The following is a 25,480-nucleotide window of genomic DNA, read 5'->3' on the forward strand; positions in this document are numbered from 1 at the left end:
GGTGGCGAAGTAAATACAATATAGCAAGTAAAACACTGGAATAGTAGATTTGCAGTGGAAGAAAGTGCAAAGTAGAAATAGAAATAATCGGGTGCAAAGGAGCAAAATAAATAAATAAATAAATACAGTAGGGAAAGAGGTAGTTGTTTGGGCTAAATTATAGATGGGCTATGTACAGGTGCAGTAATCTGTGAGCTGCTCTGACAGCTGGTGCTTAAAGCTAGTGAGGGAGATAAGTGTTTCCAGTTTTAGAGATTTTTGTAGTTCGTTCCAGTCATTGGCAGCAGAGAACTGGAAGGAGAGGCGGCCGAAGGAGGAACTGGCTTTGGGGGTGACCAGAGAGATATACCTGCTGGAGCGCGTGCTACAGATGGGTGCTGCTATGGTGACCAGTGAGCTGAGATAAGGGGGAACTTTACCTAGCAGGGTCTTGTAGATGACCTGGAGCCAGTGGGTTTGGCGACGAGTATGAAGCGAGGGCCAGCCAACGAGAGCGTACAGGTCGCAGTGGTGGGTAGTATATGGGGCTTTGGTGACAAAATGGATGGCACTGTGATAGACTGCATCCAATTTATTGAGTAGGGTAATTCATTAACCAATTAATGCACGCAGAGCAGAATTAGTCCGGTACCCGCTAATGATCAAAATCCAGAAAAGAGGCATTAAATTCCACAACCACCTGAAAGGAAGCTATTCCCAAACCTTCCTTAACAAAGCCATCGCCTGCAGAGAGAGGAACCTGGAGAAAAGTCCCCTAAGCAAGCTGGTCCTGGGGCTCTGTTCACAAACACAAACAGACCCCACAGAGCCCCAGGACAGCAACACAATTAGACCCAACCAAATCATGAGAAAACAAAAAGATAATTACTTGACACATTGGAAAGAATGAACAAAAAAACAGAGCAAACTAGAATGCTATTTGGCCCTAAACAGAGAGTACACAGTGTCAGAATACCTGACCACTGTGACTGACACAAACTTAAGGAAAACTTTGACTATGTACAGACTCAGTGAGAATAGCCTTGCTATTGAGAAAGGTCGCCATAGGCAGACCTGGCTCTCAAGAGAAGACAGGCTGTGTGCAACACTGCCCACAAAATGAGGTGGAAACTGAGCTGCACTTCCTAACCACCTGCCAAATGTATGACCATATTAGAGACACATATTTCCCTCAGATTACACAGACCCACAAAGAATTAGAAAACAAATCCAATTTTCATAAACTCCCATATCTATTGGGTAAAATACCACAGTGGGCAATCACAGCAGCAAGATTTGTGACCTGTTGCCACAAGAAAAGGACAACCAGTGAAGAACAAACACCAAATACAACCCATGTATGTTTATTTATTTTCCCTTTTGTAATTTAACTATTTGCACATTGTTACAACACTGTATGTAGACATATGACATTTGTAATGTCTCAATGCTTTTGTAACTTTTGTGAGTGTAATGTTTACTGTTCATTTCATATTGTTTATTTCACTTCTGTTTATTATCTATTTTCACTTGCTTTGGCAATGTAAACATATGTTTCCCATGCCAATAAAGCCCCTAAATTGAAATTGAGAGAGAGAGAGAGAGAGAGAGAGCAGAGAAAGAGCAGAGAGGTGGTGACTTCATTCCCCTCTTTCACAAAACCTCCACATTTTCCCCTCCTCCTCCTTCTCCTCTCTCTCTCTGTGTGTCCCTGGCTGTGTGTCAGGGTGTTTCAGCAGCATTATGCCTGCAGTGTTCCTACTGCTCAGAACCCTGATAGGATCCCTGCTCCAGTTCCTCAGGAGGACTCTGTCCTCAACCTTCAGCCACGTGGGAGCCGCGCTGAGATACGTCTGGGACAGGATCAGCTCTCAGGAGTCTAAAGAAGCCATCCTGGGCTGTGTGCTGTGTCTCCTTAACATGCACAAGAAGGTGGATCAGCCAGCAGCTGACTCTCACTGAGTCACTCTCTTGGCTTTTCTTCCTCTTCAGAAAGAGAGAGAGGACAAGAGAGAGAGAGAGGAAGAGAGAGAGAGAGAGGAAGAGAGAGAGAGGAAGAAAGAGAGAGGAAGAGAAGAAAGAGAGAACAAGAAAATAACAAGAGTTTGAGAGAGAAAGAGAGAGAGAGAGAAAGAAAGAGAGAGAGAGATAGAACAAGAAAGAAAGGAAGAGAGAAGAGAGAGAACAAGAGAGAGAGGAAGAGAGAGAGAGAACAAAAGAGAGAGAGGAAGAGAAGAGAGAGAACAAGAACAAGAGCGAGAGAGAGTGAGAGAGAAAGAGAGAGAGAACAAGATAGATATAGGAAGAAAGGGGAGGAAGGCAGAACGAGAGAGAGACAGAGAGAACGAGAGAGAGAGAGAGAGGAAGAGAGGGAGCTTTCTCTGGTGAGCTCTTTCTTCTCTTTTCTTTCACCACTTGTTTAGTGGGAGAGAGTGAAAGACAACAAGAGAAGAAGGGAGGTTTCAAAACTTGAGTAGCTTTAATTTGGACTGTAGTATTTCTCTTAGCAGAGTGGAGCTGACTGATTCAGGTGAACGAGACTATATTTCTCTGTGTGGACCGTATAGTACCGCTGGGCTAACCATGTCAGAGAGCATCATTAGGAAGGTACAACCCTTCACCATCGGAACCAGGCTCTCCGTCTCTGGACCTGCCACCAGGTCTAGAGGTCCAAACTTCCCCCAGCAGCCGTCCTGGCAGAGTGACCGGGTCTCCCTCTACCTCAGCCAGGTGCAGGTGAGTGTGGCTACTCCTCATCTAGCTCCCCTCGCTAACCGGACCACCCCAACATCGGTACCTGTCAAACAGCAGCAGGAGGACATATCTACCCAGGACCACCGAAACCAGAATACCATGTCTGTGTCTCCCAACTCCCACCGGAGCTCTGTCTCTCCTACCGCCACATCCAGATCCATCAGGAAGATCACCATTTCTGGGAGCCCAGAGAAGGAGTACAGCTCCTGGAGGAAACAGGTGGAGTCAGACCACAGGGTGGTCAGTATCGGACCAGGACCAGGACGACCCCCTGTCACAGGGAACCCCGGATCAGAAAACATCATCATCAACAACAACAACAGCAACAACAACATCAGCAGCTCCAAGCAACAGCTGCCCAGAATAGTGGGAGTCAGCTGTGAGAACAAACCCAGCTCACATTTTAAGGTAGGAGACTTATCTTTTAATGGTACACAACATCAATGGTTGTTACTCTGTCTAATGTGGTTGTGTCATTAGATTGCAGAATAGCTTGTCTATTAAGTTTCATGAATAACCTAAAACTGATAGACTCTTTCTTGCCAATAGACACGTAATCAACAGTATAATTACACATGGATATGCAGGTTCATAGTTATCAATGGCAAAATAATTAGTTTTTCATTCAAAGATGGACTGGAATGAAAAAGTTTTCTGTGGAATATAGAGAGAAGATGGTGCCGACAGAGAGGGCTGCCTCGCTTCTAGTCCTTTAGTTTTTTATGTATTATATCACAAGAATTTCACTACATCCGCAAAAACATCTGCTAACCACCATGTGTATGTGACCAATACAATTAATTTTTTTTTTTTTGGGGTGCTAGACACTAATTTCTCATATGAATATCAGCTATGGAAAATGTGAACACCGGTGCGGTGTGGTCAATACATTTAATAATCACACACAGGGCAATTTTGCAGGGTTTGGTGTCAGAGCTTTTTGCAGGGTTTGGTGTCAGAGTGTTTTGCAGGGTTTGGTGTCAGAGCGTTTTGCAGGGTTTGGTAACAGGGTGTTTTGCAGGGTTTGGTAACAGGGTGTTTTGCAGGGTTTGGTAACAGGGCGTTTTGCAGGGTTTGGAGTCAGGGCGTTTTGCAGGGTTTGGTAACAGGGCGTTTTGCAGGGTGTGGTAACAGGGCGTTTTGCAGGGTGTGGTGTCGGGGGAATTTGGACAGGGTGTGGTAACAGGGCGTTTTGCAGAGTGTGGTGTCAAGGAATTTTGCAGGGTGTGGTAACAGGGCGTTTTGCAGGGTGTGGTGTCAAGGAATTGTGCAGGGTGTGGTAACAGGGCATTATGCAGGGTTTGGTGTCAGGGAATTTTGCAGGGTGTGGTAACAGGGTGTTTTGCAGGGTGTGGTGTCAAGGAATTTTGCAGGGTTTGGTGTCAGGCATTTTAAAGGTTTTGGTGTCAGGGAGTTTTGCAGGGTTTGGTGTCAGGTATTTTGCAGGGTTAAGTTTCAGGGTGTTTAGCAGGGTTCGGTGTCAAGGAGTTTAGCAGGGTTTGGTGTCAAGGACTTTTGCAGGGTTTGGTGTCAGGAGGTTTAGCAGGATTTGGTGTCAGGATGATGAGCAGGATTTGGTGTCAGGGAGTTTTTCAGGGTTGGTGTCAAGGCATTTTACAGGGTTTGGTTTCAGGACATTTTGCAGGGTTTGGTGTCAAGATGTTTAGCAGGATTTTGTGACAGGGTGGTTTGCAGGGTTTGGTGTCAAGATGTTTAGCAGGATTTTGTGTCAGGGAGTTTTGCAGGGTTTGGTATCAGGGAGTTTAGCAGGGTTTGGTGTCAAGGATTGTAGCATGGTTTGGTTTCAGGGGATTCAGCAGGGTTTGGTGTAAAGGCATTTTGCAGTGTTTGGTGTCAGGGAATTTTACAGGGTTTGGTGTCAGGATGTTTGGCAGGATTTGGTGTCAGGGTGTCTTGCAGTGTTCAGTGTCTGTTAGTTTTACTGGGTTTGGTGTCAGGAGGTTTTGCAGTATTCAGTTTAACAGGGATTGGTGTAAAGGCATTTTGCAGGGTTTGGTGTCAGGAACTTTTGCAGGGTTTGGAAGTTTAGCCGGGTTTGGTGTCAGGAAATTTTGCGGAGTTTGGTGTCAGGTATTTTTAAAGGTTGTGGTGTCAGGTGGTTTTGCAGGGCATGGTGTCAAGGAGTTTAGCAGGGCTTGGTGTCAGGGGGCTTTGCAGGGTTTGGTGTCAAGGATTGTAGCATGGTTTGGTTTCAGGGTGTTTAGCAGGGTTTGATGTCAGGGGATTCAGCAGGGTTTGGTGTAAAGGCATTTGCAGGGTTTGGTGTCAGGGACTTTTGCAGGGTTTGGTGTCAGGAAGTTTAGCAGGGTTTGGTGTCAGGGTGTCTTGCAGTGTTCAGTGTCTGTTAGTTTTCCAGGGTTTGGTGTCAGGTAATATACAGTGTTTGGTGTCAGGGCATTTAAGCAGGATTTGTTGTCAAAGACTTTTGCAGGGTGTGGTGTCAGGAAGTTTTGCAGGGTTTGGATACAAGTAGTTTAGAAGGGCTTGGTGTAAATTAGTTTAGCAGGGTTTGGTGTCAGGATTTTTTACAGGGTGTGTTGTCAGGAGGTTTAGCAGGATGTGGTGTCAAGGAGTTTAGCAGGGTATGTTGTCGAGAAGTTTAGCAGCGTTTGGTGTCATGGTATTTGTGAGCCCACATTTTTAACTGAAGTTAAGCCAGATGTTTTGGAGCAAGGTTTGGCGTCAAGGCATTTTGCAAGGTTTGGTGTCAGGGTTTTTGCTCGGTTTGGTGTCAGGAGATTTCATGATGTTGTGTCAGGTCTTTTAGCAAGATATGATGTCAGGGAGTTTAAGCAGGATGTGGTGTCAAGGGGTTTAGCAGGATTTGGTGTCAAGGAGTTTAGTAGGGTTTGGTATCAAGGAGTTTTGCAGAGTTTGGTGTCAAGTAGTTTAGCAGGGTTTGGTGTCAAGTCATTTTGCAGGGTATGTTGTCATGGAGTTTTAGCAGGGTTTGTTGTCATGGAGTTTATGCAGGGTTTGTTGTTAAGGTGTTTTGCAGGGTTTGGTGTCAGGGTATTTAGCATGGTTTGGTGTCAGGTAGTGTAGCAGGATGTGGTGTCAAGGAGCGTAGAAGGGTTTGGTGTGAGGATTTTACCATGTTTTTTGTCAAGGAGTTTTGCAGTGTTCGGTGTCAGGGTGTTTTGAAGGGTTTGGTGTCAGGAGTTGTTGAAGGGTTTGGTGTCAGGAGGTTTTGCAGCATGTGGTGTCATGGAGCTTTGGAGAGTTTGGTGTCACAGAGTTTAGCAGGGTTTGGTGTCAGTGTTTTTTGCATGGCTTGGTGTCAGGAAGTTTTGCGGAGTTTGGTGTCAAGGCGTTTTGCAGGGTTTGGTGTCAGGAAGTTTTGCATGGTTTGGTGTCAGGGCATTTAGCAGGATGTGGTATCAGGAAGTTTAGCAGGATGTGGTGTCAAGGTGTTTAGCAGGGTTTGGTGTCAAATAGTTTAGCAGGGTTTGTTGTCAGGTTGTTTTACATGGTGTGGTGTCAGGAGATTTAGCATGATTTGGTGTCAGGCAGTTTAGCAGGGTTTGGTGTCAAGGAGTTTAGCAGGGTTTGGTGTCAAGGAGTTTAGCAAGGTTTGGTGTCAAGGAGTTTAGCAGGGTTTGGTGTCAGGATATTTGTGAGCCCACATGTTTAACTGTTGTTAAGCTATATGTTTTGGAGAAGGGTTTGTTTTCATGGTGTCTTGCAAGATTTGCTGTCAAAGCATTTTGTAGGGATTGGTGTCAGGTAGTTTAGCAGGATGTAGTTTAGCTGTTTAGCAGGATGTGGTATCAGGGTGTTTAAAAAAAGGCAGAAAATCCACCTATGAAAAACAAACACCTGAGCGTTTTATCCGCTTTTGAAATGCAAAACTCGTCACATCAGTGCAGCAGACACACGAAAACGTGAAACTTAAACCGTCTATAAGGTTGTTAAAATAGACATGGGAGTACAGCAAAATCACGTTCAGTGTCAAGGAGTTTAGCATAGTTTGGTGTCAATGAATTTGGAATGGTGTCAAGGCATTTAGCATGGTTTGGTGTCAGGGAGTTTTGCATGGTTTGGTGTCAAATAGTTTTGCAGGGTATGTTGTCAAGGAGTTTAGCAGGGTTTGCTATCAGGGTATTCGTGACCCCCACATGTTTAACTGTGGTTAAGCTACATGTTTTGGAGAATGAGATTAATACATTGTTTACTTACAAGGCTTCTTAAATCTACTTATAATATTATTCCATGATGGACACCAAGCGACCTCCTCTTCATGATGGATTAAGTAGATTTTGATTGGTAGTTAAAGCCTTTCTCTCAGTCTCAGCAACTTCAATTACGCAAATTCACAGTTGCAAATATCGTACGTCACGTGTCCTACATGTCTCTAATTGTTGAACATTTATTTTGGCTAACAGAAGCAGGCTTTCAGTATTATTCGCTTATATTGTTTTCTGTCAATATGCAAATAAGGTTAATCAATTTCACACTTTGTATAAAGAGGGTTTACATTTTTTCCCCCTATTTAATTGTGGTTTCCTGAAATTATTCTCTGGGGTTCAAACCAACAGAATCACATTCTATTGTTTATCATCAACAGTCAAACACTAATTATAGGATCTGATCTTTGAATGAAAGATTCAACTCTGTACTGTACTCAGTTCAGCGTTATTCATATAATGTAATATAATTTAGCAGTAAGGCCCGAGGGAGTGTGATATGGCCAATATACCACGTCTAAGGGCTGTTCTTAACCGCAACGCAATGTGAAGTACCTGGATACAGCCCCTTAGCCGTGATATATTGGCCATGTATCACAAACCACCGAGGTGCCTTATTGCTATTATAAACTGGTTACCCAGGAAATTAGTACAGTAAAAAGTATGTTTTTTGTCAAACCCGTGGTATACGGTCTAATATACCATGGCTTTCAGACAATAAGCATTCAGGGCTCAAACCACACGGTTTATAGTATGATTCATATCACTGTAACAAGGATGAGCTCATCAGACTCCATTATGCAACAAGACAAAGACACTGTTCAGTCTCTGCTCTCTCCACAGATATACTGTAGCCCACAGCGAGATGACTTCATGAGTACAGCTGTCTAGCCTGATACAGTCAGATCATTATGTATGAGTCATGTGCTGTAATTATGCTGTGATTATGACGTGATTAAGGACTTCTAAGACGCTGTTGAGACAGATAATGGTTTTTCATTTACAGTTGAATCTAAGTTAGAATAAAGAATCCCATCTAATTTAAGACTTCATGATGTGGTTAAGAACTTTCTGGATGTTGTGGAGACAGATAAACTTTCTTCTTTGACAGTTTGAGTCATAATATCATATCTAATTTAAGCTAATTTGAAGCGCCAGCAGGTAGCCTAGTGGTTAAGAGTATTGGCCGATTAAACAAAAGGTTGTGTGTTCAAATCCCCGAGCCGACTAAGTGAAAACATCTCTTGATATGCCCTTGAGCAAGATACTTAACCCTATTTGCTTCTGGATAAGAATGTGTGAAAAATGCAAATCCTGAGGTAATACCATCTACATTAAACTATTATGAAACTTTTTATGGTAATGTTTCATTGCTGTATGTAGCTAATACCATCTATATTATACTATGGTGAATCTCTGTATTTAACACCATCTATATTAAACTATGGTGAATCTCTGAACGGTAATGGTTCAATGCTGTATGCAGTGGTGTAAAGTATTTAGGTAATAATACTTGAAAGTACTACTTAAATTTATTTTGGGGGTATGTGTACTTTAGTATTAATATTTTTGTAAACTTGTACTTTTACAACACTACATTCCTAAAGAAAATAAAGTACTTTTATTACATACATTTTCCCTGACACCCAAAAGTACATTTTGAATGGTCAGGCAGGACAGCAATATGGTTCAAGTCACACACCTATCAACATAATGCGCTATCATCCCTACTGCCTCTATCAATATAAAGTGTTGTCATCCCTACCGCCTCTATCAATATAACATGTTGTCATCCCTACTGCCTCTATCAATATAATGTGTTGTCATCCCTACTGCCTCTATCAATATAACGCGCTGTCATCCCTACTGCCTCTATCAATATAACAAGTTGTCATCCTACTGCCTATATCAATATAACGTGTTGTCATCCCTACTGCCTCTATCAATATAACGTGCTGTCGTCCTAATGCCTCTATCAATATAACGCGCTGTCATCCCTACATCCTCTATCAATATAATGTGTTGTCATCCCTACCGCCTCTATCAATATAACGTGTTGTCATCCCTACTGCCTCTATCAATATAACGTGTTGTCATCCCTACCCCCTCTATCAATATAACGTGTTGTCATCCCTACTGCCTCTATCAATATAACGTGTTGTCATCCCTACTGCCTCTATCAATATAACGTGTTGTCATCCCTACGGCCTCTATCAATATAACGTGTTGTCATCCCTACCGCCTCTATCAATATAACGTGTTGTCATCCCTACTGCCTCTATCAATATAACGTGCTGTCATCCCTAGCGCTTCTGACCTGGTGGACTCACTTAAGACAAACACTGTAAATGATGTCTGACAGTGTTGCTCTGGCTGTTCGTAAATAATTATGAAAATACAATCGTGCTGTCTGGTTTAATATAAGGAATTTAATGTACAGCATTTACTTTTACTCAAGTATGACAACTGGGTACTTTTTCCACCACTGGAAAATGACCTCGTATTTTTTGAGGGACCAATCATCAGTGGAATTTGTCACACAACCTGATGTGATTGGTAAATGAGTTGCAAAAATCGGACCAATAGTAGGCAAGCTTGAAATGTAGAAAGCCTCATTCATTGTTCCACCTATAAACCCAAAAATTATTATTGGGTTGTATTCATTATGTCTGGCAACGAAAACCGCTTAAGAACCAAATGGAAGCAAACAGAGCAAACGGAACAAAATGGGGAGGGACCTACTTGAATTTGTCCATTAGAAACTGTCATTTTGCTTTGTTTGCTTCCGCTTGCTCATAAATGGTCAACTGTTTCCATAATGAATACACCCCACACCCCAGAGGAAGTGTAACGGTCGAAACGAGTTGGTTTTACATTGTTAAACAATCTGGAAGCAGTAGCGGTGCGTGGGTAAAATCACTGAGGAAGACAAGCCAAGCCAGTAAAAAAGCCATATTACAACCTATGTTGTTATAATTGTGTTTTTTGCTCTATAACCCATTGGTTCATACACCACCGTGATATACAATAAGACAGAGACAACAAAAAGACAACAGTCACACAGTGGCAGAAGAAATTCAACAAAACATACATTTGTTTCATCACAAAACCAGAGAGCAACATCTGTCCGGTGAAGTCCGCAAAGCAAATATTGCATGTAACAAACAGTTGTATCACCTGCAGCACGGTCAAGCAATTTAATGTTTTCAACAGTTTACTAAACAACTACTGATTAAGAACCACAGAGTTAACGCAAGTCAGCACAAAGACAACAGGAACACTGCATCCACTATTCCAAACATTTAAACATCATCAAATCAACAATGCTAAAAACACATTTCAAATTACCAAAAACTATTTAGTCCAATCAATGTTGCTAAATGTTATGTGGCTGTCCATGCAACTGATTTCTGTCTGTCTGTGTGTATGTGTTGTGTTTAAAAACCCTACTTGTAGACTAGTTGAACGCCAATGCCATCCTCCTCTCTTTCATGTTGGAAAAATGGTCTATGGCTCTGTACACTTTTAGATTTTGTTCTCATAGGCTACCTAGCTAAAATAGTTGCTAGACTAACTTCCTGGCATCAACAACAGTGAAGCAGCTAAGTTAGCTAACGTGAACCTACTAGGCTACATTTAGGCTACATATTGAACTTCAATAGTCTCAGCCCAGTGGCACAATATATGAATTTATGGTTAGATCAGAATCGCAATCATAATTATCTGTACAGGCCAATGATTAAGTCAACACCACAAGTACAAATCCACATCTCTGTCCATGGCTTAGGAAAGGGGCCGATTTAGTAAGCTAGCTACTGCAGGACATCATCACAAGCAGAACAGAAACATATGTTTTTCTGACAATGATGCTTAGAGATGCTTTGCTTAGGATGTGATTTGATTGGTGTGAAGCCAAATCCAAACTGGCCTCCCTTGGGTGGAGTTTTGCTGCGCCAGGACAACCAACAGTTGAGCTCAGCTCAACCCTGATTGGCAAATGATTTTTCATCAAGGGAGGCCAAATGCTTGCTGGCATGAATCAATCAAATGATACGGTGGCAACAGGTTATACTCTTTTGGTCCAGACAGCATCAGATACATGGACTACACATACTGTTTCCCTCCAGTGAGATTCAGCCATTTGCAAATTGACAGAAAACTATGAAAACACAAAGGCGAAAGACAAATTATTATTTGTCACATTTTTGGGGAAGCCTAGCTTCCCTTGGCATGCACGAATACACACCACTGTAAAGAAGCACTTCTATCATCTTCCAACTCTCACTTTATTCATATCCACTGTCCTCCAAGGGCTGCTGAATTTCCTCTTTAGTCTCACAGGTGAGGTGAAATTATTCAACATTGCTCATGATACCATAGGCTAACAACAGCCAGAGAACCAGACACGAAACATACATGTAATTATTTGCTCAGTTCATGCACCTTGCTTGGAGAATGAGGTAGCAGCAGTGTTCAAATCACTTAACTTAAAAAAAATAATACAAATGATAAATTAAGAGACAATACACAATGGAGTTGGTAGAGAACAGATCTGGGACCAGGCTAGTAGAACATGGTTGTTGGTAGAGAACAGATCTGGGACCAGGCCAGTAGAACATGGTTGTTGGTAGAGAACAGATCTGGGACCAGGCTAGTAGAACATGGTTTTGGTAGAGAACATATCTGGGACCAGGCTAGTAGAACATGGTTGTTGGTAGAGAACATATCTGGGACCAGGCTAGTAGAACATGGTTGTTGGTAGAGAACAGATCTGGGACCAGGCTAGTAGAACATGGTTGTTGGTAGAGAACAGATCTGGGACCAGGCTAGTAGAACATGGTTTTGGTAGAGAACATATCTGTGACCAGGCTAGTAGAACATGGTTTTGGTAGAGAACATATCTGTGACCAGGCTAGTAGAACATGGTTTTGGTAGAGAACAGATCTGGGAACAGGCTTGTAAAACATGGTTGATGGTAGAGAACAGATCTGGGACCAGGTTAGTAGAACATAGTTTTGGTAGAGACCATATCTGTCACCAGGCTAGTAGAACATGGTTTTAGTAGACAACATATCTGGGAACAGGCTAGTAAAACATGGTTGTTGATAGTGAAGTTGCATAATTAGTTGTTAGAGTATTTTTATCCAGTGTTCAGCTCCACAGGTGTTGCTGAGAAAAGAGTCCAGTGCAGAGCAGCAGTATCTCAACAACACTGCAGGTCCAGGACAGATCATATTACCATGTAACAGGTCTAACTCAGACTGTAATACAGGGTTTGACCAGTAGACCTATGGATGTGTATTCTTTCTACATTAATACTCAAAATATGGAGCCTGGTGGAACCAGCCTGATCGCCGCGTTCACCATTCTGATATGTGACGGGAAACTGACTGGTTACAACAAGCTACAAAACAGAGGCTCTTATTGAAAATGGCCCAAAATAGTGTGTAGCGCTTTCTCTTGTCATGCTCCATTCCCATAGTGGCTCAGTGGTTCAGTCCAACCATACATGGTAATAGGCCGGGGGAAATGAAGGAAGGGAAGTCATGGGGTCAAGTCTTAAGGAGTTACACAGAGGCTACGTCCCAAATGGAACCATATTCTCCTAGAGTCAAAAGTGCTGCGCTGTATAAAGAATAGTGTTGCATTTTGGACACAACAGGGAAACGGCTGGTGAAGTCTTTATTGAGCTGTGGGGTTAATGGGACACAAACAGGGAAACGGCTGGTGATGTCTTTATTGAGCTGTGGGGTTAATGGCACACAACCAGGGAAACAGCTGGTGAAGTCTTTATTGAGCTGTGGGGTTAATGGGACACAACCAGGGAAACGGCTGGTGAAGTCTTTATTGAGCTGTGGGGTTAATGGGACACAACCAGGGAAATGGCTGGTGATGTCTTTATTGAGCTGTGGGGTTAATGGGACACAACAGGGAAACGGCTGCTGAAGTCTTTATTGAGCTTGTGGGGTTAATGGGACACAACCAGGGAAACGGCTGGTGAAGTCTTTATTGAGCTGTGGGGTTAAGGGGACACAACCAGGGAAACGGCTGGTGAAGTCTTTATTGAGCTGTGGGGTTAATAGGACACAACCAGGGAAACGGCTGGTGATGTCTTTATTGAGCTGTGGGGTTAATGGGACACAACAGGGAAACGGCTGGTGAAGTCTTTATTGAGCTGTGGGGTTAATGGGACACAACCAGGGAAATGGCTGGTGATGTCTTTATTGAGCTGTGGGGTTAATTGGACACAACCATGGAAACAGCTGGTGAAGTCTTTATTGAGCTGTGGGGTTAATGGGACACAACAGGGAAACGTCTGGTGAAGTCTTTATTGAGCTATGTGGTTAATGGGACACAACCAGGGAAACGGCTGCTGAAGTCTTTATTGAGCTGTGGGGTTAATGGGACACAACCAGGGAAACGGCTGGGGAAGTCTTTATTGAGCTGTGGGGTTAATGGGACACAACCAGGGAAACGGCTGGTGAAGTCTATATTGAGCTGTGGGGTTAATGGGACACAACCAGGGAAACGGCTGGTGAAGTCTTTATTGAGCTGTGGGGTTAATGGGACACAACCAGGGAAACGGCTGGTGAAGTCTTCATTGTGGGGTTAATGGGACACAACCAGGGAAACGGCTGGTGATGTCTTTATTGAGCTGTGGGGTTAATGGGACACAACCAGGGAAACGGCTGGTGAAGTCTTTATTGAGCTGTGGGGTTAATGGGACAGTGCCGGTACTGTTCACTTTATCCTTCTCAGATTGCGGACAGTAGGGTTTGTTTACAGACATAAGGGACGTCTGTCTCCTGGGGGACAGTCTGGTCTGAGACATGTTTAAATGTGCAATTACAGTAACTATTTAAATGGACAGTTTAACATTCTCCTCAAGTGAGGTGATTATGGTTGAATGCTGGGGGCCTGATTGGCTCATGTCTGTTATGGCTTGAACCAGTGGTGAGGCTTCACTCAGAGAGGAGTAACCATGCACCAACACACTGCTAAGGCTCTGGAAGTGGGTTACTGTGCCTCCTCTTAACAATGATGTTTGATCCATTAAATGTTGTATTTTTTGCCTTAAAGGACCATGGCAGCGTGTTTGGGTTCCTACAGACGTTGGGGCCCAGAGCAAGGTCCCCAAGGAAAGACAGAGATGCTGAGACAGTAGTGGTAGGAACCAATCATCCTTAAAGGGACAGTACCCTCAGCAACCACAGTCGAACTAATGTTTTTAGTTCATAACACATGGTCAATAGATTGATTTGATTAGTGTTTTCATGTTGGTTAATACATGCCTGATCAGCTTGCTTTCAATGAGCAAGCACTGCAGTAATGTGGTTGGCAGAAAAACAAGCATCATGTCAGGGAGAAGGAATGGAGACCTTGTCCCATGATCCTTAGAGCAGAACAGAATGTTGAGTGATTTAGATTCTGTCCCGAGTATGAGCTATGAAGCGCGGGAGGGAAGTAGAGGAGGAGGGGGTAGGACGGGGAGAAGAGTAGAGAGGGGAGAAGGGGAGAGGCAATGGGAGGAAGAAGAGGAGAGGTGAAGGGAGGGGCTGGAGTGAGGGACCAGCCAAAAGGGTAGAAATGATTTGTGGATGACATCATTGTCTGGCTCCATGTCTTCATGCCTCCTGAAGAGTAACCCTAACCCAGTACAGAACAACCAGCCAGCCAACCAGGCAGAACAACCCTAACCTTAACCTAGTACAGAACAACCAGCCAGCCAAACAGACAGAACAACACTAACCCAGTACAGAACAACCAGCCATCCAACCAGGCAGAACAACCCTAACCCAGTACAGAACAACCAGCCAACCAACCAGGCAGAACAACCCTAACCCAGTACAGAACAACCAGCCAGCCAACCAGGCAGAACAACCCTAACCCAGTACAGAACAACCAGCCAGCCAACCAGGCAGAACAACCCTAACCCAGTACAGAACAACCAGCCAGCCAACCAGGCAGAACAACCAACCAGCCAACCAGGCAGAACAACCCTAACCTTAACCTAGTACAGAACAACCAGCCAGCCAAACAGGCAGAACAACACTAACCCAGTACAGAACAACCAGCCAGCCAACCAGGCAGAACAACCCTAACCCAGTACAGAACAACCAGCCAGCCAACCAGGCAGAACAACCCTAACCTTAATCTAGTACAGAACAACCAGCCAGCCAAACAGGCAGAACAACACTAACCCAGTACAGAACAACCAGCCAGCCAACCAGGCAGAACAACACTAACCCAGTACAGAACAACCAGCCAACCAACCAGGCAGAACAACCCCAACCCAGTACAGAACAACCAACCAGGCAGAACAACCCTAACCCAGTACAGAACAACCAACCAGCCAAACAGGCAGAACAACACTAACCCAGTACAGAACAACCAGCCAACCAACCAGGCAGAACAACCCCATCCCAGTACAGAGCAACCAACCAGGCAGAACAACCCCAACCCAGTACAGAACAACCAGCCAACCAACCAGGCAGAACAACACTAACCCAGTACAGAACAACCAGCCAACCAACCAGGCAGAACAACCCTAACCCAGTACAGAACAACCAGCCAACCAACCAGGCAGAACAACCCTAACCTTAACCTAGTACAGGTCTGTCTCACGGTCTGCAGCTGCTCTGTCTCCTTCACCACGTCTGTCTCTCGTGGCAGTCTGCCTGTGTGTCTCGTGGCAGTCTGTCTCTCTGCCTGCCTTTCTGGGTCTATTTAAAATAACCTGTCTGTCTCTTGGCTGCTCTGTAAAACAGCCTGTCTGTCTCTTGGCTGCTCTGTAAAACAGCCTGTCTGTCTCTTGGCTGCTCTCTAAAACATCTCAGCTTTCTGCAACTCACTTCCATGGTAGAGAGGAACTAGAGGAACAGGGCATTACAAGATTCAGTTCAACATAATTGGTTATTGGATACATTGTCATCGTTACTGTAGCCAATTAGAACTGTTTCCTGTCCACCTGACCTGTTTGGTTGCTAGGCTACCAGTGATACATTGGTCCTTAGCGACCTTGGCTTATAGAATTATGATGGGGTCAAATGATTAATAAATTACAGAAATCCATGTGGAAAAGTTGCATATATCAGCTTCCCATGCTTTGTGGGTGTAAAAAATAGCTACATTTGGATCGACAGTCCATTGTTTTTATTATCAGGTCAAAACAGGAAGCAACAGGAAGAAACAAAGAAACATAACTTCCTGTGCGAGGTCATTATGGTCTGTATGCTATGGAGGAGATGAGCAGAGGCCTGGTTAGGAAGGGAGGCCTGGTTAGGAGGAGAGCAGAGGCCTAGTTAGGAGGGGAGGCCTGGTTAGGAGGGGAGCAGAGGAGGCCTGGTTAGGAGGAGAGCAGAGGAGGCCTGGTTTGGAGGAGAGCAGAGGCCTTGTTAGGAGGGGAGGCCGGGTTAGGAGGGGAGCAGAGGAAGCCTGGTTAGGAGGAGAGCAAAGGAGGATTGGTTAGGAGGGGAGCAGAGGAGGCCTGGTTAGGAGGAGAGCAGAGGAGGCCTGGTTAGGAGGAGAGAAGAGGAGGCCTGGTTTGGAGGGGAGGCCTGGTTAGGAGGAGAGCAGAGGAATCCTGGTTAGGAGGAGAGCAGAGGACGCCTGGTTAGGAGGAGAGAAGAGGAGGCCTGGTTTGGAGGGGAGGCCTGGTTAGGAGGAGAGCAGAGGAGGCCTGGTTAGGAGGAGAGCAGAGGAGGCCTGGTTTGGAGGGGAGGCCTGGTTAGGAGGAGAGCAGAGGAGGCCTGGTTAGAAGGGGAGCAGAGGAGGCCTGGTTAGGAGGAGAAGCAGAGGAGGCAGGTTAGGAGGGGAGCAGAGGAGGCCTGGTTAGGAGGGGAGCAGAGGAGGCCTGGTTAGGGGGAGAGTAGAGGAGACCTGGTTAGGAGGAGAGCAGAGGAAGCCTGGATAGAAGGGGGGCAGAGGAGGCCTGGTTAGGAGGGGAGCAGAGGAGGCCTGGTTAGGAGGGGAGCAGAGGAGGCCTGGTTTGGAGGGGAGGCCTGGTTAGGTGGAGAGCAGAGGAGGCCTGGTTAGGAGGGGAGCAGAGGAGGCCTGGTTAGGAGGAGAGCAGAGGAAGCCTGGATAGAAGGGGAGCAGAGGAGGCCTGGTTAGGAGGGGAGCAGAGGAGGCCTGGTTAGGAGGAGAAGCAGAGGAGGCAGGTTAGGAGGGGAGCAGAGGAGGCCTGGTTAGGAGGGGAGTAGAGGAGGCCTTCGTTAGGAGGAGAGTAGAGGAGACCTGGTTAGGAGGAGAGCAGAGGAAGCCTGGATAGAAGGGGGGCAGAGGAGGCCTGGTTAGGAGGAGAGCAGAGGAGGCCTGGTTAGGAGGGGAGCAGAGGAGGCCTGGTTTGGAGGGGAGGCCTGGTTAGGAGGAGAGCGGAGGAGGCCTGGTTAGGAGGGGAGCAGAGGAGGCCTGGTTAGGAGGGGAGGCCAGGTTTGGAGGGGAGGCCTGGTTAGGAGGGGGAGAAGCAGAGGCCTGATTAGAGGAGCCCAGCAATACCTCCATGTCACTACAAGGCCCCAGGGAGGTCTTACATTTAAAGACCTCTCTCTGAGGAGAGATGACATCATATTTTAATGTTATGCAAATACGCTTGTGTGGTTGCCAAGTGATTTGAGGTTTTGATGGTTAGTTGACATGAAAGAAGAACTGTGGTCGAGCCCAAAGAGATACCGTATCATGTTTTGTTTCATTCTGTGGTCAAGCCCTTCGTTAGAGCAGTTCACCAGAGCCTTTCACTCAAAGTACCTCTTAGAAGTCCGCAAGATACCTCTAGCTGTTTCACTGGAGTTGTGAAGGTGAAATGTAGGATGCTTCCCAAATGGCACTACTTTTGACCCATAGCTCCCCTGTCAAATGTAGTGCACTTTAAAGGGAATAGGGTGTCATTTGGATTTCATTGTCATCTGTTTAACCATCATCTCTTACCACCATCTCACTCCCTAGCCCTGGATAACTATAAAAACAGCACTGTGTAGATGGACTCTTTGTGCTACGATCAGAGTGAAACAGGCCATTAACCATAATGCCTTATTTGATCCATATGATTACTGTGTCGTTGGTGGGCTTCTGACAGCTACAGGCAGTTACAGATACATTTCACACCAAACTGTAGTGTTCTTCAGTTCCTAGAGTCTGGCCACCTGACTCAGGCCGCTGTTCTCTCCAGGAAGGGCAGCAGTTCAGAAAGAGAAAAATCTGCGTCCCAAATGGCACCCTATTCCCTATGGGCCTTGGTCAAACCAGCATGTTACATGTGCAACAAGAGGAAAAGAAACTCTACACCACCATTACTCCACACACAGAGATACGTACAAAACTCTCCCTCGCTCTCCACTTGGCAAATCTGACCATAATTGTATTCTCCTGATTCCAGCTTAAAAGCAAAAACTAAAGCAGGAAGTACCAGTGACTCGCTAAATACGGAAGTGGTCAGATGACGCAGATGCTAAGCTACAGGACTGTTTTGCTAGCACAGATTTGAATATATTCCAGGACTCATCCGATGGCATTGAGGAGTACACCACATCAGTCACCGGCTTCATCAATAAGTGCATTGATGACTTTGTCCCCACAGTGACCGTACATACATACCCCAACCAGAAGCCATGGATTACAGGCAACATCCGCACTGAGCTAAAGGGTAGAGCTGCTGCTTTCAAGTAGCAGGATGCTAACCCGAACGCTTATAAGAAATCCCGCTATGGCCTAAGACGAACCATCAAACAGGCAAAGCGTAAATACGGGACTAAGATTGAATCCTACTACACAGGCTCTGACACTCGTCAAATGTGGCAGGGCTTGCAAACTATTATGATACTACAAAGGGAAGCTTAGCTGCGAGCTGCCCAGTGACACAAGCCTAACAGATGAGCTAAACAACTTCTATGCTCGCTTCGAGGCAAGCAACACTGAAACATGCATGAGAGCACCAGCTGTTCCAGAAGACTGTGTGATCACGCTCGCCGTAGCCAATGTGAGCATGACCTTTCAACAGGTCATCATTCAAAAGGCCGGAGGGCCAGATGAATTACCAGGATGTCTACTGTGAGCATGCGTTCTGAGGAGGCCTCCCTCTGCAACTGGATCCTGGACTTCCTGACGGGCCGCTCCCAGGACCTAAGGGTAGGCAACTACACATCTGCCACGTTGATCCTCAACACGGGGGCCCCTCGGGGGTGCATGCTCAGTCCCCTCCTGTACTCCCTGTTCACCCATGACTGCATGGCCAAGCACGACTCCAAAACCTTCATTAAGTTTGCCAACAACACAACAGTGAGACAGCCTTTAGGGAGGAGGTCAGAGACCTAGAAGTGTGGTGCCAGGACAACAACCTCTCCCTCAACGTGATCAAGACAAAGGAGATGATCGTGGATTACAGGAAAAGGAGGGCCGAGCACGCCCCCATTCTCATCGACATGGCTGTAGGGGAACAGGTTGAGATCCTACAAGTGTCTTGGTGTCCACATCACCAACAAACTATTATGGTCCAAACACACCAAGACAGTCGTGAAGAGGGCATGACATTGTCTATACCCTCTCAGAAGACTTGGAATGGATCCTCAGTTCCTCAGCTGCTCGGCCTTCGACCGCAAGGCGCTACAGAGGGTAGTGCATACGGCTCAGTACATTACTGGGGCCAAGCTTCTTGTCTTCCAAGACCTCTATACGAGGCGGTGTCAGAAGAAGGCCCTAAAAAATTGTCTAAGACTCCGGCCACCTTAGTCATAGACTGTTTTCTCTGCTACGGCACGTCAAGCGGTACCGGAGCGCAAAGTCTAGGTCCAAAAGACTTAACAACTTTTATCACCAAGCCATAAGACTGCTGACCAGCTCATCAAATGGCTATCCAGGCTATTTGCATTGACCTTCCCCCCTTTTTTACGCTGCTGCTACTCGCTGTTTATTATCTATTATCTATGCATAATCACTTTACCCCTCCCTGTTGGGGTGGCAGGTAGCCTAGTGGTTAGAGCATTGGGCCAGTAACCAAAAGGTTGCTGGATCAAATCCCTGAGCTGACAAGGTAAAAATCTGTTGTTCTGCCCCTCAGTAAAACAGTTAACCCACAGTTCCCCTGGCACTGAAGACGTGGATGTCGACTACGGCAGCCCCCTGCATCTCAGAGGGGTTGGGTTAAATGCACAAGGCACATTTCAGTTGAATGCATTCAATAATTCAACTGACTAGGTATCCTCCTTTCCCTACATGTTCATATTACCTTGACTAACCTGTACCCCAGCACATTGACTCTGTACTGTAACACCCTGTATATAGCTTCCACATTGACTCTGTACCGGTACCCCCTGTATATAGCCTCCACATTGACTCTGTACTGGTACTCCCTGTATATAGCCTCCACATTGACTCTGTACTAGTACCCCCTGTATATAGCCTCGTTAATTTATTATTGCTTTTCAATTTTTTACTTTAGTTTATTTAGTAAATATTTTCTTAACTCTTATTTTTCTTAAAACTGCATTGTTGGTTAAGGGCTTGTAAGTAAGTATTTCATGGTTAGGTCTACACCTGTTGTATTCGGCGCATGTGACAAATACTATTTGATTTGATTTTGTCATTTTGGTTTTTTTCTTCTTGGTAGCAGATTAATTTCTTCAGTCTCCTGAAGTTGAAGAGGCGCTATTGCGCCTTATTCGCCACACTGTGGGTGTGGGTGGACCAATTCAGATTGTCCATGATGTGTACGCCGAGGCACTTGAAGCTTTCCACCTTCTCCACTGCAGTACCATTGATGTAGATAGAGGCGTGCCCCTTCTGCTGTTTCTTGTAGTCCACGATCAGCTGCTTCGTTTTGTTGCCGTTGAGGGAGAGGTTATTTTCCAGGCACCACTCCGCCAGGGCCCTCACCTCCTCCCTGTAGGGTGTCTTGTCATTGTTGGTAAAATTACTACTACATCAGGCTTACTACTGTTGTGTTGTCTGCAATCGTAATGATTGATTTGGAGGCATGCATGGCAATGCAGTCATGGGTGAACAGGGAGTACAGGAGGGGGCTGAGCATGCACCCTTGTGGGCCCTCAGTGTTGAGGATCAGCAAAGTGGAGATGTTGTTTCCTACCATCACTAAGTACATTTACATTTACATTTAAGTCATTTAGCAGACACTCTTATCCAGAGCGACTTACAAATTGGTGCATTCACCTTATGATATCCAGTGGAACAACCACTTTACAATAGTGCATCTAAATATTTTAGGGGGGGGGGTTAGAAGGATTACTTTATCCTATCCTAGGTATTCCTTAAAGAGGTGGGGTTTCAGGTGTCTCCGGAAGGTGGTGATTGACTCCGCTGTCCTGGCGTCGTGAGGGAGCTTGTTCCACCATAGGGGTGCAAGAGCAGCGAACAGTTTTGACTGGGCTGAGCGGGAAGTGTGCTTCCTCAGAGGTAGGGGGGCCAGCAGGCCAGAGGTGGATGAGCGCAGTGCCCTCGTTTGGGTGTAGGGACTGATCAGAGCCTGAAGGTACGGAGGTGCCGTTCCCCTCACGGCTCCGTAGGCAAGCACCATGGTCTTGCAGCGGATGCGAGCTTCAACTGGAAGCCAGTGGAGAGAGCGGAGGAGCGGGGTGACGTGAGAGAACTTGGGAAGGTTGAACACCAGATGGGCTGCGGCGTTCTGGATGAGTTGTAGGGGTTTAATGGCACAGGCAGGGAGCCCAGCCAACAGCGAGTTGCAGTAATCCAGACGGGAGATGACAAGTGCCTGGATTAGGACCTGCGCCGCTTCCTGTGTGAGGCAGGGTCATACTCTGTGAATGTTGTAGAGCATGAACCTACAGGATCGGGTCACCGCCTTGATGTTAGTGGAGAACGACAGGGTGTTGTCCAGGGTCATGCCAAGGTTCTTAGCACTCTGGGAGGAGGACACAATGGAGTTGTCAACCGTGATGGTGAGATCATGGAATGGGCAGTCCTTCCCCAGGAGGAAAAGCAGCTCCGTCTTGCCGAGGTTCAGCTTGAGGTGGTGATCCGTCATCCACACTGATATGTCTGCCAGACATGCAGAGATGCGATTCGCCACCTGGTTATCAGAAGGGGAAAGGAGAAGATTAATTGAGTGTCATCTGCATAGCAATGATAGGAGAGACCATGTGAGGATATGACAGAGCCAAGTGACTTGGTGTATAGCGAGAATAGGAGAGGGCCTAGAACAGAGCCCTTACTACTACACCAGTAGTAAGCCTTCCCTGTGGCTCAGTTGGTAGAGCATGGTGTTTGCAACAACAGCATGGTGTGTGCAACGCCAGGTTTGTGGGTTCAATTCCCACGGGGGGCCAGTACAAAAAAAAAAAAAAAAAAAACCTATGAAATGTATGCATTCACTACTGTAAGTCGCTCTGGATAAGAGCGTCTGCTATATGACTAAAAGGTAATGTAAATGTAAGTGGGGGTGGGCAGGTAGCCTTATGAGGGTTAACACGCTTACATGTCTTACTCATGTCGGCCACATAGAAAACGTGGAGACAGCCCACAATTGTTGGAGGCACTGTGTTATCCTCAAAGCGGGCGAAGAAGGTGCTTAGCTTGTCTGGGCACAAGATGTCAGTGTCCTCGATGTGGCTGGTTTTCCTTTTGTAGTCTGTGATTGTCTGTAGACGCTGCCACATATGTCTCCTTTCTGAGCCGTTGAATTGCGACTCCAATTTGTCTCTGTATTGACGTTTTGCCTGTTTAATTGCCTTGAGGAGGGAATAACTACACTGTATTCGACCGTATTCCCAGTCACCTTGCCGTGGTTAGGATGTTGGCATGGGAATACCCCCATGAAATGGACAAAAATGAATGGGAACATATTGCCATTGGAAGAAACATATACACAATCGCAAATACCCCTCAATTGGATGGCAGTTCATGCAAACCATATTGCAAATGGCATATGGCAAATGCCAAGTGTCATACAGCAAAGATCCCAAAGATGACGAGTGCGCTCCACTGTAGATTTTCATATTGCAAATGGACATAAAGTCAAGACCCAAGTGTCAAATGTAGAAAATTAAAAACATTTAAATAATGTATAACCCTCTAAAAAAGTGCTTTCTGGACCATTTTTCTAAATTCTTTCAAAATAATTGTCAATTATACATGTATAAGAACTGTATGAACATACCTTTGTCATATTGTATTGTCATGCTTTTTTACTTGTCCATAAGGCATATGTTTTGTCCATTTGCAATATGATATCATAGGAAGTCAAAAGTCAAAGTCAAAAGTCTGTGAACCATTGCCAAGCGCCATAAGAAATGTCCAAATGCAATATGAAAGCATTGAAAGTGCCAAATCAGGATGTTATGTCCATTTGCCATATATGATCATAGGAAGTCGGTTTCAAAACCCAAAAGTCAGTGAACCATGTCCAAATGACATTTATACTGCCCAAATGATATATATCACTGTGTTAACCTGTTGGGTCTAAGGGGCAGCATTTGCACGTCTGGATAAAAAAAATGTACCCGATTTAATCTGGTTACTAATCCTACCCAGTAACTAGAATATGCATATACTTATTATATATGGATAGAAAACACTCTAAAGTTTCCAAAACTGTTTGAATGGTGTCTGTGAGTATAACAGAACTCATTTGGCAGGCAAAACCCTGAGACATTTTCTGACAGGAAGTGGATACCTGATGTGTTGTATTGACTTTAAACCTATCCCATTGAAAAACACAGGGGTTTAGGAATATTTTGGCACTTCCTATTGCTTCCACTAGATGTCACCAGCCTTTACAAAGTGTTTTGAGTCTTCTGGAGGGAGATCTGACCGAACAAGAGCCATGGAACGGTGATGTCCCATTAGACACCTGGCGCGCTACTTCATGTTGGGTACCCTCGTTCCAATACGTTATAAAAGACTATGCATTCGTCCACCTTGAATATTATTCATGTTCTGGTTAAAAAAGGCCCTAATGATTTATGCTATACAACGTTTGACATGTTTGAACGAACGGAAATATATTTTTTCCCCTCGTTCATGACGAGAAGTCCGGCTGGCTTACATCATGTGCTAACGAGACGGAGATTTTTGGACATAAATGATGAGCTTTTTTGAACAAAACTACATTCGTTATGGACCTGTGATACCTGGAAGTGACATCTGATGAAGAGAATCAAAGGTAATGGATTATTTACATAGTATTTTCGATTTTAGATCTCCCCAACATGACGTCTAGTCTGTATCGCAACGCGTATTTTTCTGGGCACAGTGCTCAGATTATTGCAAAGTGTGATTTCCCAGTAAGGTTATTTTTAAATCTGGCAAGTTGATTGCGTTCAAAAGATGTAAATCTATAATTCTTTAAATGACAATATAATATTTTACCAATGTTTTCTAATTTTAATTATTTAATTTGTGACGCTGACTTGACTGCCGGTTATTGGAGGGAAACGATTTCCTCAACATCAATGCCATAGTAAAACGCTGTTTTTGGATATAAATATCAACTTGATAGAACTAAAAATGCATGCATTGTCTAACATAATGTCCTAGGAGTGTCATCTGATGGAGATTGTAAAAGGTTAGTGTATCATTTTAGCTGGTTTTATGGTTTTGGTGACCCTGTCTTTGACTTGACAAAACATTACACACAACTCTTGTAAATGTACTGTCCTAACATACTCTAAATTTATGCTTTCGCCGTAAAACCTTTTTGAAATCGTAAAACGTGGTTAGATTAAGGAGATGTTTATCTTTCAAATGGTGTAACATAGTTGTATTTTTGAAAAATTTGAATTTTGACATTTATTTGGATTCAAATTTGCCGCTCTTGAAATGCACCTGCTGTTGATGGAGTGCACCACGGGTGGCACGCTAGCGTCCCACCTAGCCCCAAGAGGTTAAGCCCTGAATCAACCTGGCAGGTATATTTGTCATGCAGGGACATGGTGAGAGAGAAGTAGGACTCTGTCATTTTTTTATGATTTTTTGAAAAACATCCAAAATGACCAGGGGCACCCCCTATTGGATGGGCACTGGTGGGGGATGCTCCCTACCCAGATGTGGACCCCTTGCACCCTCCTAAAGGCATTCAAAACCATTTACAAAATGTCTTCCTGGTAACCCGTTCCAATCACCTGTCCACAGCTGTCCATTTGCAATATGTTTCAATGGGCATTTACCATCACAAATTTTCCATGCTCAAAATTACTGCAGAAATGCAAAATTGACTGGCCCGATGAACTCGGGATGGCCGGGCAGTAATAGTGGTTCCTCTCCATCGCTCGTTGTGTTGATTTCATCATGTCCACTTGGTGATGGTTTTTCACTGTTGAATCTTATTGCAAATGTATAAAAGTCAGCCAGCAAGTGAGCGTCCATCAGTCAATAAGATATCATTCTGACACCAAACTGATACAAACTAACACAAAAAACCCACTTTGTCCAACTCGGTTAGAAGCCAACTATTACATCTTTCAGAGCAGGCCCAAAATTCACAGCGCCTTCTGTTTAACCTGTTAGGGCTAGGGGGCAGCATTTGCACGTCTGGATAAAAAAAATGTACCCGATTTAATCTGGTTACTAATCCT

The 25,480-nt window shown here is 44.9% G+C and overlaps 1 protein-coding gene across 5 annotated transcripts in view; it reads left to right on the forward strand.

Annotated features, from left to right (window-relative positions):
• Positions 1-1,937: 1,937 nt before the first annotated feature.
• LOC106578792 (uncharacterized) overlaps positions 1,938-25,480 on the forward strand; it is a 99,103-nt gene continuing 75,560 nt past the window's right edge. For all 5 annotated transcript variants that reach the window (XM_082965713.1, XM_082965714.1, XM_082965715.1 and 2 more), the window contains exon 1: positions 1,938-3,141. In XM_082965713.1, the coding sequence (XP_082821839.1) occupies positions 2,563-3,141 (579 nt within the window). In that variant the 5' untranslated portion in view covers positions 1,938-2,562. The remainder of the gene's footprint in view (positions 3,142-25,480) is intronic.

The sequence above is a fragment of the Salmo salar genome, chromosome 19 (genome assembly GCF_965601325.2).
Source record: "Salmo salar chromosome 19, fSalSal1, whole genome shotgun sequence".
NCBI classification, from domain to species: Eukaryota; Metazoa; Chordata; class Actinopteri; order Salmoniformes; family Salmonidae; genus Salmo; species Salmo salar.